The 17,500-nt window shown below is 39.2% G+C and overlaps 1 protein-coding gene across 6 annotated transcripts in view; it reads left to right on the forward strand.

Annotated features, from left to right (window-relative positions):
* Positions 1 to 17,500, forward strand: part of ARHGAP32 (Rho GTPase activating protein 32) — a 749,023-nt gene that overhangs the window by 691,739 nt on the left and 39,784 nt on the right. For all 6 annotated transcript variants that reach the window (XM_053691545.1, XM_053691546.1, XM_053691547.1 and 3 more), the window contains 3 exons: positions 703 to 805; positions 1,791 to 1,935; positions 7,928 to 8,010. In XM_053691545.1, the coding sequence (XP_053547520.1) occupies positions 703 to 805; positions 1,791 to 1,935; positions 7,928 to 8,010 (331 nt within the window). The remainder of the gene's footprint in view (positions 1 to 702; positions 806 to 1,790; positions 1,936 to 7,927; positions 8,011 to 17,500) is intronic.

Genomic DNA, 17,500 nt, shown 5'->3' on the forward strand with positions numbered 1-17,500 from the left:
AGCTTATTAGCAAATATCACCTTAACATCTCTATGTAAAAAAATAAGAAATGTTACCTCAAAATTTCCTAAGTAGCCACATCCCATTGTAAAGGGACTTTAAGCAGCCAATCAGGATGCTAGCCCCAAGACTTGCAACAGGAGCTTACATCTGGCATGTGCAGCACAGTCACACTATTTCCCTTCTCTGGAGGTTTTACTATGAAATCTCATGACAATTCAGTGACATCTCATAAGATCACAGTAAAACAAAATGGGACATCAGAACAGATGAAGCTGATTGGCTGCTTTTTTTTGCAACATGCAGCTGACCGGTCAGCAGCTGAAAGATAACTGTTCACAGAGCACTTATTATTGCGAGCTGAAGAACGTTTGAGGTAAAATATCTTCTTTTTTTACTTTGAGAGTTTCAGGTGATATTTTCTTAGCAGCTTTTTAATGTTATACTGCATTACTTATACGGATATTATGTCTCTGTAATGCTCATTGTACCTGGGCTGACATAACTTCATCATCTCCTGTTTCCATACAGCCAGGACACCACGATAAAGTCAGCCCCATATCGTGAGACTTGGAATAGTTGAATAATAACTGCACATATGTTACAATAATTAAGAGTTTTGCCTCTCAGACCTAGCATTTTTGCTGCTATTTAGTGTGTGATCGTACACTTTTTTACTTATTTTCTTTTGATTGTATTAAGTCCCCCAGGTTCTCCGGAGCTGCACAGAGTTTATAGAAAAGCATGGCATCGTAGATGGGATTTATCGTTTGTCTGGAATTGCTTCCAACATCCAGAAGCTACGGTGAGACTATAGCACGCCTTTCCTCTATTATAAACATTCATCTTTTTGTTTTTCCTTTGATACAAGCGCTGCAAATAACATACGCACCATTGTTTTAGTGCTTGTGAGATATTTAGCTTGTCCTGTTCTATTTACAAGGACCTTAAGAGAATATAAAAAGGCCTGGGACACGCATAAGGCTATCCTAAGAAATAAGTTTACACTGTAGTATGGGTAGATTTATGGGCATTTTGGTTCTTATCGTCAAATTCTATATTTCTATGTTAATCTGCATTATGTTAAAGAGAAATGAAAGTCATTAATGTCTCAAATAGTTAAAAAAATAAATAAAAAAAAAATACTTTTGTACAACATTGTTATAAACATTGTTGCAAACTCTGCTGCAATATAGTGCACACAACATATGCACACTCCTGAACCTATCTCAGTATCCTCTCCTGGAATAGAGCTAAGTTTCAATAAAAGTTAACAAGAGAACGAAGTACGTTTTGATGAGAGAAGTGTATAGAAAAATACAATCTGAGTTTAGTTTTGGTTTCTTTGTCATCCCGCCAGCAGTGGTGACTTGGTCAGCTGTAATTTGACGTTACACAATAATTAACCAAAACCAAATACTACAATTAACCCGTACCTCATTATGTTATAGGGACATGAAACAGAATTTTTTGCGTTCATGATTCAGATAAAACAGTCAGCTTTAAACAACTTTACAATTTACTTCTACTATCTGATTTGTTTTGTTCTCTTGGTATCCCTTGTAAAAATAAATAATAATAAGCATACCTAGGTAGGTTCAGGAGCCGCTGATTGGTGGCTGCATATATATGCGTCATGTTATTTGCTCACCCATGTGAAAATGATACCCAGAGAATGAAGCAGATGAGATAATAGAAGTAAATTTGAGGTATCTAGTCCCTGGATTTAACAGTCATGCTCATGTAACTACTTTACATTCTAGTTTAACCAGCGTTTTCTTCATTTGCAGCCATGAGTTTGACTCTGAGCAGATTCCAGACCTGACAAAAGATGTGTATATCCAGGACATTCACTGCGTCGGCTCCTTGTGCAAACTTTACTTCCGTGAGCTCCCCAACCCTCTGCTGACGTACCAGCTGTACGAGAAATTCTCCGTAAGTATCAGGACATAGGAAAGCTACCCTTACACTAATCCCATGAAGAGCTAATCAGCAGACTTTAGTCAAACTGTATATAACATTGTGTAAATATGTTTAATGAAAAAGTTCATGAAATGCCTATTTTGTGCACATTTGATACTCCAGTATCAGTAGCTATTGGCCCATGAAGACGGCTCTGGCATGGATACACCGCTGCTAGCATAAACAGTAGTTTTAGAATGGGTATAGTTATTTGTGTATCAAAACACAAACATATATACTACGTGATACAAATATGCTAGAATGCACAAAGGGTAAATACATAGTTAAAGGTAGCGTCAGACTACTAATGCTTTATCAGTTTGGAGCTGAGGCAATCAGGGGTGGCATATGTGCATAGCTGCCAATCAGAAGCTGAGTTCAGCTCTGCATCACACACAAGATACAAATGCTGAAGTGTGTGATATCCCTGAGCTGCTTTGAAACCACAACATCCTAACTCATTGATAGGGACACCTCTTTAAAAAATTGTATTATTTATTTAGGGCAGGGAACTTCTTAAATTTCACAAAACAAAGCAGTGTAATGCAATTTTAAATATTTATTTTGTTAATACAATGCCCCTTTAATTGCTTATATACACGCTACATACCCTAACATCCCTATAATAAAATGTGTTGTTAATATTAACATGAGGTAATCCTAATAACAAGGGCTTTTTTTCAGTTGCAGGTGTGCGCACACACTAAGTCCCCTAATGTCCAAAAGATCCTGCAGTCAGGTCTTATTTAAAGAGACATGAAACCCAACATTTTATTTTTAGGATTCATATAGAGAATACAATTTTTAAATAACTTTTCAATTTATTTCTGTTATTTCATTTGCTTCATTCTCTTGTTATCCTTTGTTGAAGGTAGCTGAATGCATTGGGTCAACCAAAACATTAGGCATATATGTGCAGCCACAAATCGGCAGCTCCTGAGTCTACCTAGGTGTGCTTTTCAACAAAGGATACAAAGAAAACAAAACAAATTAGATAATTGAAGTAAATTGAAAATGTGTTTAAAATAACACACTCTATCTGAATCATTAAATACGTTTGGGTTTTATATACCTTTAATGTATGTTTAATTATTGAAGCAGGTTTTTTCTACAAAATTAAAATATTGTTGATTTAAAATATATGATGAATATGTCATAAAAAATATGTAATTTCCTGTGAGATTTCAGCATGCACTTAGAGAAAAAACTTGGTTGAATTTATTTCTGCTGAAAATGTTGCCTTGTAGTCAGCGGTGTCAGACTGCACTACCTGTATATGTATGCGCTAATCTGACTTCCTTGTGGTCAGCGGTGTCCGACTGCACTACCTGTATATGTATGCGCTAATCTGACTTCCTTGTGGTCAGCGGTATCAGATTAGCGCATACATATACAGGTAGTGCAGTCTGACTCCCTTGTGGTCAACTGTGCACTACCTGTTTATGTATGCGCTAATCTGACTCCCTTGTGGTCAACTGTGCACTACCTGTTTATGTATGCGCTAATCTGACTTCCTTGTTGTCAGCGGTGTCAGGCTGCACTACCTGTATATGTATGCGCTAATCTGACTTCCTTGTTGTCAGCGGTGTCAGGCTGCACTACCTGTATATGTATGCGCTAATCTGACTTCCTTGTTGTCATCGGTGTCAGACTGCACTACCTGTATATGTATGCGCTAATCTGACTTCCTTGTTGTCAGCGGTGTCAGACTGCACTACCTGTATATGTATGCGCTAATCTGACTTCCTTGTTGTCAGCGGTGTAAGACTGCACTACCTGTATATGTATGCGCTAATCTGACTTCCTTGTTGTCAGCGGTGTCAGACTGCACTACCTGTATATGTATGCGCTAATCTGACTTCCTTGTTGTCAGCGGTGTCAGACTGCACTACCTGTATATGTATGCGCTAATCTGACTTCCTTGTGGTCAGCTGTGTCAGACTGCACTACATGTATATGTATGCGCTAATCTGACTTCCTTGTTGTCAGCGGTGTCAGACTGCACTACCTGTTTATGTATGCGCTAATCTGACTTCCTTGTTGTCAGCGGTGTCTGACTGCACTACCTGTATATGTATGCGCTAATCTGACTTCCTTGTGGTCAGCTGTCAGACTGCACTACCTGTATATGTATGCGCTAATCTGACTTCCTTGTTGTCAGCGGTGTCAGACTGCACTACCTGTATATGTATGCGCTAATCTGACTTCCTTGTGGTCAACGGTGTCAGACTGCACTACCTGTATATGTATGCGCTAATCTGACTTCCTTGTTGTCAGCGGTGTCAGACTGCACTACCTGTATATGTATGCGCTAATCTGACTCCCTTGTGGTCAACTGTGCACTACCTGTTTATGTATGCGCTAATCTGACTTCCTTGTGGTCAGCGGTGTCAGACTGCACTACCTGTATATGTATGCGCTAATCTAACTCCCTTGTGGTCAGCTGTGTCAGACTGCACTACCTGTATATGTATGCGCTAATCTGACTCCCTTTTGGTCAGCTGTGTCAGACTGCACTACCTGTATATGTATGCGCTAATCTGACTCCCTTGTGGTCAGCGGTGTCAGACTGCACTACCTGTATATGTATGCGCTAATCTGACTCCCTTGTGGTCAGCGGTGTCTGACTGCACTACCTGTATATGTATGCGCTAATCTGACTCCCTTGTGGTCAACGGTGTCAGACTGCACTACCTGTATATGTATGCGCTAATCTGACTCCCTTGTGGTCAGCGGTGTCAGACTGCACTACCTGTATATGTATGCGCTAATCTGACTCCCTTGTGGTCAGCGGTGTCTGACTGCACTACCTGTTTATGTATGCGCTAATCTGACTCCCTTGTGGTCAGCGGTGTCAGACTGCACTACCTGTATATGTATGCGCTAATCTGACTCCCTTGTGGTCAGCGGTGTCATATTGCACTACCTGTATATGTATGCGCTAATCTGACTCCCTTGTGGTCAGCTGTGCACTACCTGTATATGTATGCGCTAATCTGATTTCCTTGTGGTCAGCGGTGTCAGACTGCACTACCTGTATATGTATGCGCTAATCTAACTCCCTTGTGGTCAGACTGCACTACCTGTATATGTATGCGCTAATCTGACTCCCTTGTGGTCAACTGTGCACTACCTGTTTATGTATGCGCTAATCTGACTCCCTTGTGGTCAGCTGTCAGACTGCACTACCTGTATATGTATGCGCTAATCTGACTTCCTTGTTGTCAGCGGTGTCAGACTGCACTACCTGTATATGTATGCGCTAATCTGACTCCCTTGTGGTCAACTGTGCACTACCTGTTTATGTATGCGCTAATCTGACTTCCTTGTTGTCAGCGGTGTCAGACTGCACTACCTGTATATGTATGCGCTAATCTGACTCCCTTGTGGTCAACTGTGCACTACCTGTATATGTATGCGCTAATCTGACTTCCTTGTGGTCAGCGGTGTCAGACTGCACTACCTGTATATGTATGCGCTAATCTGACTCCCTTGTGGTCAGCGGTGTCAGACTGCACTACCTGTATATGTATGCGCTAATCTGACTTCCTTGTGGTCAGCGGTGTCAGACTGCACTACCTCTATATGTATGCGCTAATCTGACTTCCTTGTGGTCAGCGCTGTCAGACTGCACTACCTGTATATGTATGCGCTAATCTGACTCCCTTGTGGTCAACTGTGCACTACCTGTTTATGTATGCGCTAATCTGACTTCCTTGTGGTCAGCGGTGTCCGACTGCACTACCTGTATATGTATGCGCTAATCTGACTCCCTTGTGGTCAGCGGTGTCAGACTGCACTACCTGTATATGTATGCGCTAATCTGACTCCCTTGTGGTCAGCGGTGTCATATTGCACTACCTGTATATGTATGCGCTAATCTGACTCCCTTGTGGTCAGCTGTGCACTACCTGTATATGTATGCGCTAATCTGATTTCCTTGTGGTCAGCGGTGTCAGACTGCACTACCTGTATATGTATGCGCTAATCTAACTCCCTTGTGGTCAGACTGCACTACCTGTATATGTATGCGCTAATCTGACTCCCTTGTGGTCAACTGTGCACTACCTGTTTATGTATGCGCTAATCTGACTCCCTTGTGGTCAGCTGTCAGACTGCACTACCTGTATATGTATGCGCTAATCTGACTTCCTTGTTGTCAGCGGTGTCAGACTGCACTACCTGTATATGTATGCGCTAATCTGACTCCCTTGTGGTCAACTGTGCACTACCTGTTTATGTATGCGCTAATCTGACTTCCTTGTTGTCAGCGGTGTCAGACTGCACTACCTGTATATGTATGCGCTAATCTGACTCCCTTGTGGTCAACTGTGCACTACCTGTATATGTATGCGCTAATCTGACTTCCTTGTGGTCAGCGGTGTCAGACTGCACTACCTGTATATGTATGCGCTAATCTGACTCCCTTGTGGTCAGCGGTGTCAGACTGCACCCTGTATATGTATGCGCTAATCTGACTTCCTTGTGGTCAGCGGTGTCAGACTGCACTACCTCTATATGTATGCGCTAATCTGACTTCCTTGTGGTCAGCGCTGTCAGACTGCACTACCTGTATATGTATGCGCTAATCTGACTCCCTTGTGGTCAACTGTGCACTACCTGTTTATGTATGCGCTAATCTGACTTCCTTGTGGTCAGCGGTGTCCGACTGCACTACCTGTATATGTATGCGCTAATCTGACTCCCTTGTGGTCAGCGGTGTCAGACTGCACTACCTGTATATGTATGCGCTAATCTGACTTCCTTGTGGTTAGCGATGTCAGACTTCACTACCTGTATATGTATGCGCTAATCTGACTTCCTTGTGGTCAGCTGTGTCAGACTGCACTACCTGTATATGTATGCACTAATCTAACTCCCTTGTGGTCAGCGGTGTCAGACTGCACTACCTGTATATGTATGCGCTAATCTGACTTCCTTGTGGTTAGCGATGTCAGACTTCACTACCTGTATATGTATGCGCTAATCTGACTCCCTTGTGGTCAGCGGTGTCAGACTGCACTACCTGTATATGTATGCGCTAATCTAACTCCCTTGTGGTCAGCTGTGTCAGACTGCACTACCTGTATATGTATGCACTAATCTGACTTCCTTGTGGTCAACGGTGTCAGACTGCACTACCTGTATATGTATGCGCTAATCTGACTTCCTTGTGGTCAGCTGTGTCAGACTGCACTACCTGTATATGTATGCGCTAATCTGACTCCCTTGTGGTCAGCTGTGTCAGACTGCACTACCTGTATATGTATGCGCTAATCTGACTCCCTTGTGGTCAGCAGTGTCCGACTGCACTACCTGTATATGTATGCGCTAATCTGACTCCCTTGTGGTCAGCAGTGTCCGACTGCACTACCTGTATATGTATGCGCTAATCTGACTCCCTTGTGGTCAGCAGTGTCCGACTGCACTACCTGTATATGTATGCACTAATCTGACTCCCTTGTGGTCAGCTGTGTCAGACTGCACTACCTGTATATGTATGCACTAATCTGACTTCCTTGTGGTCAGCTGTGTCAGACTGCACTACCTGTATATGTATGCGCTAATCTGACTCCCTTGTGGTCAGCAGTGTCCGACTGCACTACCTGTATATGTATGCACTAATCTGACTCCCTTGTGGTCAGATGTCAGACTGCACTACCTGTATATGTATGCGCTAATCTGACTTCCTTGTGGTCAGCTGTGTCAGACTGCACTACCTGTATATGTATGCGCTAATCTAACTCCCTTGTGGTCAGCTGTGTCAGACTGCACTACCTGTATATGTATGCGCTAATCTAACTCCCTTGTGGTCAGCTGTGTCAGACTGCACTACCTGTATATGTATGCGCTAATCTAACTCCCTTGTGGTCAGCTGTGTCAGACTGCACTACCTGTATGTTTGTTCACTTTGATACTGTGTAGAAATGTGACACTTTATTGTTATGATTTTATTTCTTTACAGGATGCTGTGTCTGCGGCTACTGATGAGGAAAGACTGGTGAAAATTCACGATGTTATCCAGCAACTGCCCCCACCTCATTACAGGTGAGTCTTCTGCCTGACCTCATGACAAGCAATGTAGAGCGTAGACGCCAAATCTGTGAATTGTAGACAATCCTGGGTTTTTTTCACAGCGTGGCTGAGGATACCCCAGCACCTCTGATATTACTTTTAAGACCTACAGCTTATCTGAAGTCACTGACACGATATGAAGTGTATGTGTCATGCTTAGCTGGCTGATTAAACTTACTTGAAACACCCATATCTAAAATTTTGTAATTTAGAAACTATGATTCAAAAATGATTAGAACAAAGTTGTGATATCTGCAGTGGTGTCTGTACCGATGCTAACAGGCTGGCGCCCTTAGTGGTGAGGTATGGGTGAGGGGACTATGCTTTATTTTCATATTATAGCCGTTTGGCAGAAGAACTCTGTAAAACAAGAAACTTTTAATGACTGATCTGTCTGGTAGAAAGGGATTTATTGTTGTCGCATACGGGTAAGAAAGTTATTGGTTACTGCTGTGTGCATCTGGCACAAATGGGTTAATCATGGCTTAGTCTTAAGGTAAAGGGTTAATCACTGCCATATCTCTAGGTAGTTGTTACCAACTGCTTTGTGTGCAGGCAAAACTAGGTAAATCATTCATGTGTGTGCTGATTAGGAAGGAGTAAATCATCGCTCTGTGCTTAGGTAATAATGGGAATCATCAGGATGTGATCTGTATTGCAGGTAGGTGGCTTTGTGTATCCTTAAATGGAGGGAGGTAATCAGTGTGTTGGCAAGAAGTGGTTAAAGGGACATGATGGCTTAAGATTTTTTTTTTCATGATTGATATAGAGAATAGAATTTAAAAAAAGTTTCCAATTTACTTCTATTATCAAATTAGCTTTGTACTCGTGGTGTTCTTTGTTGAATTTATATCTAGAAAGGTAGTGTGTCTGGGGCACTACAAGACAGGAAATAGAGCTCTTGCTAATGTTTAACATTGTTAAAAAACAGCTGCTATATACTAATGCAGACTTCTGAACTTACCTTCCCGGCTTTCAACAAAGGATAACAAAAAAACCAGAACAGTTGATAATAGAAGTAAAGTTGCTTAAAATTGTATGTTCTTTCTGAATCATGAAAGAAAAATGTTGGGTTTTATATCCCTTTAATCCTTGCTTTGTTGATAGGAAAACTTTAGGCAATGTATCAGGCAAATATGAAATATAAAAATAGCAGAGCTACTTAAAGGGACAGTCTAGTCCAAAATAAACTTTCATTATTCAGATAGGGCATGTAATTTGAAACAATTTTCCAATTTACTTTTATCACCAATTTTGCTTTGTTCTCTTGGTATTCTAAGTTGAAAGCTAAACCTAGTAGGTTCATATTCTAATTTCTAAGACCTTGAAGGCCGCCTCTTCTCTCGGGGCATTTTGACCGTTTTTCACCACTAGAGGGTGTTAGTTCATGTGTGTCATATAGATAACACTGTGCTCATGTACGTGGAGTTCCTAGGAGCCAGCACTGATTGGCTAAAATTAGGGATGCACCAAGGTTTTGGCCAAAAATAGCATTTTTGTCTATTTCAGTTTTCTTTATTTTTTGCCTGTTATTTTCGGTAAGATTATTGTGTAGCATAATTCAAATTTGATGCTAGCCTAGGACTTTATTTGGATAATTGGTAAAAAAAACCTGTTAAATCTGATTCTGTTGCACAGAACTAAATAAAGAATAATACAATATATTGATATTTAATATTGTTTTAAGTAGGAATGCACCGAAATTTTAGTCGCAGAAACATTTTAGCCGAAAATGGCATTATCATTTTTTTGCCTTTTTCTTTTTTCTTTTTTTTTTCTTGGTAAAATTATTGTGTAGCATATTATTGTTTTAAGATTTTTTTTGTCCAATTTTAGTGTGTTACTTTCAATAAAAGTGGTTATTTTATTTTATTGGCTTGCAGGTTTTCAATTCAGATTCATTCATTAAATAGTCTAATTATGCAAAAAAAACTAGAAAAAATATATTTTAAAATAGTTTTTGAAAAATAGACATTTTCGGTTTCGGTTTTCGGCCAAGTGCATCCTGGATTTTCGGGTTCAGTTTCGGGCCAGAATTTCCATTTCAGTGCATCACTAGCTAAAATGCAAGTCTGTCAAAAGAACTGAAATAAGGGGGCAGTTTGCAGAGGCTTAGATACAAGATAATCACAGAGGTAAAAAGTTTATTTATATAACTGTGTTGGTTATGCAAAACTAGGGAATGGGTAATAAATCTTTTTAAACAATAAAAATTCTGGTGTAGACTGTCCCTTTAAAAATGTAAATACTCCAATAGATATGTTATCTATCTTTCAGCACAGCAGCTCCAAAGATTTCAGCTGTACACTGTGCAGTAATCTGTAACTACCAAATCCTCATAATGATCACGCAGATGGGCGGGCAATACCTGCATGTTTGTGCTGCAGTTTATTAAACTGGATTAGCATGATTAAGATCAGTCGTTTTATGTTAAGAATATTTCTTAAATATATTATATGAAATATAAGGGTGTCCTCCCCTGTGTTTTGCAAAGACCACCAGCCACACTGGAAAGTAATTTTTAAACTAAGATATTTAAAAAAAAAAGTTAATGACCAAGGACATACAGGGTACGTCCTACAAAAAATGTAAGTTAGTGACCAAGGACGTACACTGTACAACGTCAGGGTTTCGAGCGGTGGAAGTGATCCTGATTCCAACTACTTTCAAGGTGTTGCAGTGATGCCTCGGCATTGAGGCATCACTGTAATACCTTTCTTTAGCCACCGATGCAGAGAGAGCCACTCTGTAGCCCTCTCTGCATCGGCATTGATGGTGCCGATCGTTGGTGGGTGGGAGCAGCAGCAGGGAGGCGGGTGGATGGCCCATCGATGTTCCTGCATCCTGTTCCGTTAGTGCACATATGCACATCAGTCGGGGCGGAAGGGGGCGGGTGTGCGGGTGATAACATTGAGCTCATGCACATGAAGTTACCAAGGAGTCAGCACTGACAAATTTTAGTTTGTTCAATATGCTGCTCCCTATGCCATGTGACAAACACCAGCCAATCACAAAATGTATATACCTATATTCTGTGAATATTTGCACATGCTCAGTAGGAACTAGTGCCTCAGAATGTGTGCATATTAAAAGATTATGCATATTAAGATAATGGAAGTGAATTGGATAGTTGTTTAAAGGGACATTAAACCCAAATTGTTTCTTTCATTATTCAGATAGAGAATTATTTTTTAAACCATATTTCAATTTACTTTCATCTAATTTGTTTCATTCCTTAGATATCCTTTGTTGAGGAAATAGCAGTGCACATGAGTGAGCCAATCACACAAGGCATCTGTACAACCACTAATCAGAAGCTTCAGAGCCTATCTAGATATGCTTTAAGGCAAAGGATATCAAGAGAATTGAGGAAAATTAGATAATAGAAGTAAATTAGAAAGTTATTTAAATTTGCATGCTCTATCTGAACCATGAAAGAAAAGATTTGGGTTTCATGTTTCTTTAAAATTGTGTGCTCTATCTGAATAATGCAAGTTTAATTTTGACTTCAGTGTCCCTTTAATAGCTATTAATTTGTATGCAGCCCTTAAGGCTTACAAAATATTCATCTGCAGCCCCCATCTGTCAGGAAGCTGGCCGTCAATATTTTAGGTTCCTTTTTTAATCTTCAGACTCTTTGATATTGCAGTTTTATGCTATGACTTCTCTGATTTTCTGGCAAACAACTAGAATGCCACTTTTTTATTTTGAAATAAACTAGTTTATTTTCTAGAGGAATACACATTTGTTGTATGTAAGTGCCCCTTACTTGTGTTTAGTGATGACAAAACCGTCACTTATTCAGATATTAGAAATACAAATCAGAGGACTTTAAAACAACGTCAAAATCGGGTTCTTAAAATAGTTAAAGATATTGGATGATGATTTGACTTTTGGGGATGCTAAATAATCTCTGTAGGTTTGAAGATTCCATAGGATTGATAAAAGGAGGAATACAGTAGGTGTACAGATTTGACACTGGAATTATTGCCAACAGTTATTCAGCCGTATCCCTCCTTGGCGTCTGTCGCATCCTTGCATGAAGGTATTTGAACAAGGGATGGTCATGAAAGGACGTGTCTGCTTACTGCAATTGAAAATGTTTTGACTGCAGCTCATATTTTTTTGTTGCACAAGTAAACAAGTAGGACTCGGGCACCGTAGGAATTAGATGCTTTGGTAAAGTCTTTCAAACCACATATCTAGCTCATCTGAGGCCCAATACCAACTTCTTTCACTTCCTTTGTTGTGTTTGATCCTGATCGTTACTGGAACACTGTCATCATTATGTGTAATGTGCTGCAATTCATTTTAAAAGCACCAAGAAATTCCTGCACAGATTAACTGGTTAACTGAAAGTCAGTTAATCTTGTTAAAGGGACTGTGTTCTGTTAAATTGGTTTACCCCTAATGTGTTTCCAATGATATTTTCTACCAGTTGTAGAGTATAAAATATATATGAAATTGATCATTTAGTTTTTATTTTAAAATATATGAAATAACCCCTTTGAAACCACAACCCATTGAAATGGGCTGAGCTTGAAGAGATAGTAAACATCCTTATCTTATCACTCTATATACACTAAGGGTTCCTTATTTTGTCTCTGATATACACAGCCCAGTATATAAAGGGAACAATTTGAAAATGAATATTTTAGCTAGCTGTTCTCTATTCCTTACTCCAGTCTTGATATTTTCAGTATAGGTGGCAGCTTCAACAGGCAAATCAGCTATTTGAATTGACAAAATAAAAGTAAATGAGCTATTGCAAGCAATTTAATACACACAGCAGGTAAAATGGATCATTGGAAACACAGGGAAGGAATATTTACAATACACTGTCGCTTTGAGGAGTCTCGAACAATTGCACAGACTAATAAACCAGATCAGAACTTAAAATTACACAAGACAAAGATCAGGCAATAGAATAGGCAAAACATTTTCTATTCTTATTGGATAAAGGGACATGGCCGATAAACATGTTTTGTGTTTTATTTTTACTCACACATTCTAATCCACTAGCTTATTGTGTCTCACCTTTCCCCATTTCACATGTGATATTTCTAGGCACATCTGTCCTCTCATAACCTGGATGCAGGCTGACGGGGAACCTCAGAACAAGGCATATAAAATAGTAATCAAGAAATAAATGTAACTTTGTCATAGATGATGTAGTCAGCAATGTAAATTTATCAGAGACCGTACGTTTCACTATCAAGTGAAGATTCAACAGAGATAATAAATACAGCGATAGGGTAAACCATTATTATACTTAGTTGTAGTAATGAGACCTGAGGGCAGGAAAGACAGAAGCCCGTGCATGGCCATAGCAAGTGGTGTTTTCAGACAGAAATGGCTTCTGATCCAATGTGTCCAATTCTTGTCTTTTATAGATGATTTTATACATAAAAGTATACAGGCGCCCTCCCCCAAGACCCCTCTTAGGGTTACAATAGCTGTTAGGCATAATATTAGTAAAAAACTAAAGGAACAATTATGTTAGCTCAAAAATTCAGCTGACAAGGGAAAGCATAATGTTTCCATTGTATCCTCTAACTTTAGAATAATATACAACATATTTTTTGTATCTAGAACAAAAAATCATTTTACTCCCCATTCCACAAAGAACCGATTTTCCCATTCAACAAAGTGGTAACTCACTTCTCCAGCACTGCACTCCACTGTACCCTCCCACGGATTTCCTACCACCTGGTCTCTATTCTTTTCTACACAAGTGTAAAATTCATAGACTCTTTAAACTCTAAGAGCCCTTTTCCCCAGAACCTCATCTTTATCCTTCCCAGAGCGGCTTATCTCTTATTATTAAGCCTCACTAGCTTCATTACTTGACAGTGTATCTCCTTCTGTCATGACCTAAAGCCTGCGTGCTCATGCCTGGCAGTGACATTCCACACATAACGCTAATGGCAGAAGTGTTCCTGCACTGCTGAGTAACATTTGAAGGAAATATGTATTTCAACAGACTTTTTTGTACTACAGCTTTATGCTAAGCTACTATTACTCTGCCCTTAAGCACCCTAAACAGAACAGTCTTAAATGGACAGTATACACCAATTTTCATATAACTGCATGTAATAGACACTACTATAAAGAATAAGATGCACAGATACTGATATAAAAATCCAGTATAAAACTGTTTAAAAAACTTACTTAGAAGTTCCCAGTTTAGCTCTGTTTAAAAGGTTACTGGAACACCCACTGCAAGTGGGAAATATTAGACACTTCTCCTCCCCCTTCCTTTCCATATGAAAAGTCCCTTTACACAAACAGGAGCAAGCTGGAGTAGGTAAACGTCTGTATTCTCCTAAAACTTTGGGGCTTGGTTAGGAGTCTGAAAATCAGAGCAATGTTATTAACAAATAAGCAAAACTAAACATTACAATTTTTTTATGGGCTATATAAATAGAGCATCTACAAAACATTTATGCAAAGAAAAAAACAAGTGTATAATGTCTCTTTGAGCGTTCCTGTTCAGGATGTATGCATACATACTACATGTAACTGCATGTTCACATCTTTCAATTCTCAGCGTAGATATGTCGCCTTTTCTCTCATTTGTTCCCAATGCTCGTCCTTTATCATATAAGCCCCTGAGCCATCTGTCTTGTAGATTACCTCAAGCAATGATAGAATATATCAAATGGTAGCTCACAAGCAGGTCCTCATTTCCTTGTATTGGTCATGTTGTTGTGGTTTGACTTATTTTCATGAACCTAATGTCATAGCTTTGAAGAATACTGTTATGCGTTTATTTAAACAATGATGATTTTGCATGTTTTTTGGCCAGCACTGAAAGAAGATTATGAACTTGGTAAATGGCAATAAATAACACAACGAGCAGAGGAGGATGACTTGGTTTGCTTGTCCTCTTGAACAAATTGCAGAGATAGAAAATCATGTATCAGAATGATAGATTTACTGCAATGAGTTAAAGATACTGTCAGCCAATAGAGGAACAAGAAAAATGGATAAGCTACTAAAGGATAAAGGATTTTAGGCGACATATATGAGACTGGGAATAGCACTTAAAGTAGATTGAGGATGTAAGAGGAATTTTGACCAGGAACAACCTGCATAACTCCTGGCGGTACCTGAGATTCCATCAATAATCAAGAAGTAGAACCCAGTGAGATAAAGTGGGAAGTAACTGAAGTGTCAGAGTGGGTATGTCCATTACACATTAGGGCATGTCAAGTGGTGAAAAGAATTTTTGGTTTTGTGGTCAAGAATTGTAGTGAGAAAGGTTGAGGGAAGGATATCAGTTCTGTTTCATAAATATTAGCGCAGAAGAGCTTATTGTAAAATAAGGTCTGAGGCAGATAGGCAGATTCTATTCCAGAACTTTAATAACTATTTTACTAATCTATATTTTGAATGTTCCAAGCCTCATCTATAGTGTTGTGTGACAACTTATGAATGTGCTTCTGGTGAGCTGGAGGGACAATTGTCAGGCAGCTTATTGCAGAATCTGTTAGAACCCCGTGGGTGCAGAATATAAGTCCCCAAATACCAGCTGTAAACTAAATTCCCATAGTCATTCCATCCTAGTACAGTGTAACATATACTTTGTAAACCATCCCCCAATTATCTGTGCCATTCTCACAGTAAATATAAAGTTTCACATTCTATTCTTTAGGAAAGTAAGGTGTTAAATTGTAAAATGCTCCAGCTATTCCTCCATCACTGAAGCAATTTTGTTAAAGATGTTTCTATGCATAATTTATCAGATAGTGAACCAGACAGCAGTTGGTGTTATTCAGCCCGTGGGACCATAAGTGAATGTATTTTATCCATCAATAGCTAATTTATGTGGAACTATAACAGAATTTCTTTGTGGAACATTAAAGAAGAAAAGTGAAATAGAGGGATGAAAGTCTTTATTTACTGTAAAAAAAACTTGTGTTATTACTTGACATCTTTTTACTGGAACTGTACACAAAAATAATTTGCAATGCAAAATACCTGCCTGTGTCTAATAAGCAGGAAAATAAAGACAGAGTGAAACAAGCAAGGAATAAAAAAAAAAAATTGTACCAGAGATGCAGCAAGCAATCGTCAGACTGAAGAACCTGTGTACTCCAATTTCCACTATACTGGCTGATAATAAATTAGTTTATCTGCTCCTGAACATTGTGTTCATACTGAAAATGTTACTTCCTAATGTATTGCTTCATGCCGGTTTACAATGTTGGTGACAAGGCGCTGCATGTCGGCACATGTCAACCTGTATTTGCAATGAGGAGACATCCATATTCCATCATCTCTATTCATGAAAGTTTATATGACAAAGTTTCTCTACAAAATGATAGATCATACTCTAGATTCTACTACTTTCACACAGGGTTCAACAAATTTGTTCCATAAATGTAGGAGCCGGAAACGTTTGCCCACACCTATGAGAATTTTATATCTATCTATCTTTTTCCCCATCTATTTATAAATTAGCAATGCAATTGTGTACAGTTCCAACAGAGTTGTATCTAGTTCTACCTTTGCTAGTAGTATAAAAAAATTCTGTTTTGCATTATATATATATATATATATATATATATATATATATATATATATATATATATATATATATATATATATATACACTTATACATATACACACATATACATACACACACGTTGATTGGAGTAGCCGTGTTAGTCCAGTGATTTAGTGATATATATATATATATATATATATATATATATATACACACACACACAACACGCAGAGAAAGTCCAGCACTCGCTTACATGCTCTCAGCTAAAATTAAAAGCAAAACTAGAAGAGTTAGTTACCACATCTGGCCAAATGGGACAAAGGTACCACGTCAAGGTCTCTTCCAAAACCTGGGTCTCTAATACAGCCATACAAATGCAAGCTCTCAATCAAACAAACTGGGAACAAGTCAGGGTTCACAGACTTATGTAATCACCCTAGACATATACAAAACACGGAAGGGGACTGCACTCTGACTGGACTGGGTGCACATCCCATGACCCTGCAACATGCTCAGCCCTGCTTGCTATAGCACTCTCAGGAAGCTGTGCTGTCCCCAGAGTCACAGGCAGTTAACCCCAGACAAGCCTGTGTGCAAGGCCCATAGGGAAAATTACAAAATAAATTAATACAACACTTGTAATTAATACAATACTTGTCTGGGGTTAAATGCCTGTGACTGTGGGGACAGTACATCTTCCTGAGAGTGCTATAGCATGTTGCAGGGTCATGGGATGTGTACCCAGTCCAGTCTGAGAGTGCAGTCCCTTTCCGTGTTTTGTATGTGTGTGTGTGTGTGTGTATATATATATATATATATATATATATATATATATATATATATATATATATATATATATACACACAGAGCGTAGTGGAAACGGCACTCCTCACATCAGCAATCACCTGGTGCACTGCTAAATAAACAAACAGTAGCAAGTGGTGAAGGAT

The sequence above is a fragment of the Bombina bombina genome, chromosome 8 (assembly GCF_027579735.1).
Source record: "Bombina bombina isolate aBomBom1 chromosome 8, aBomBom1.pri, whole genome shotgun sequence".
Taxonomy (NCBI): domain Eukaryota; kingdom Metazoa; phylum Chordata; class Amphibia; order Anura; family Bombinatoridae; genus Bombina; species Bombina bombina.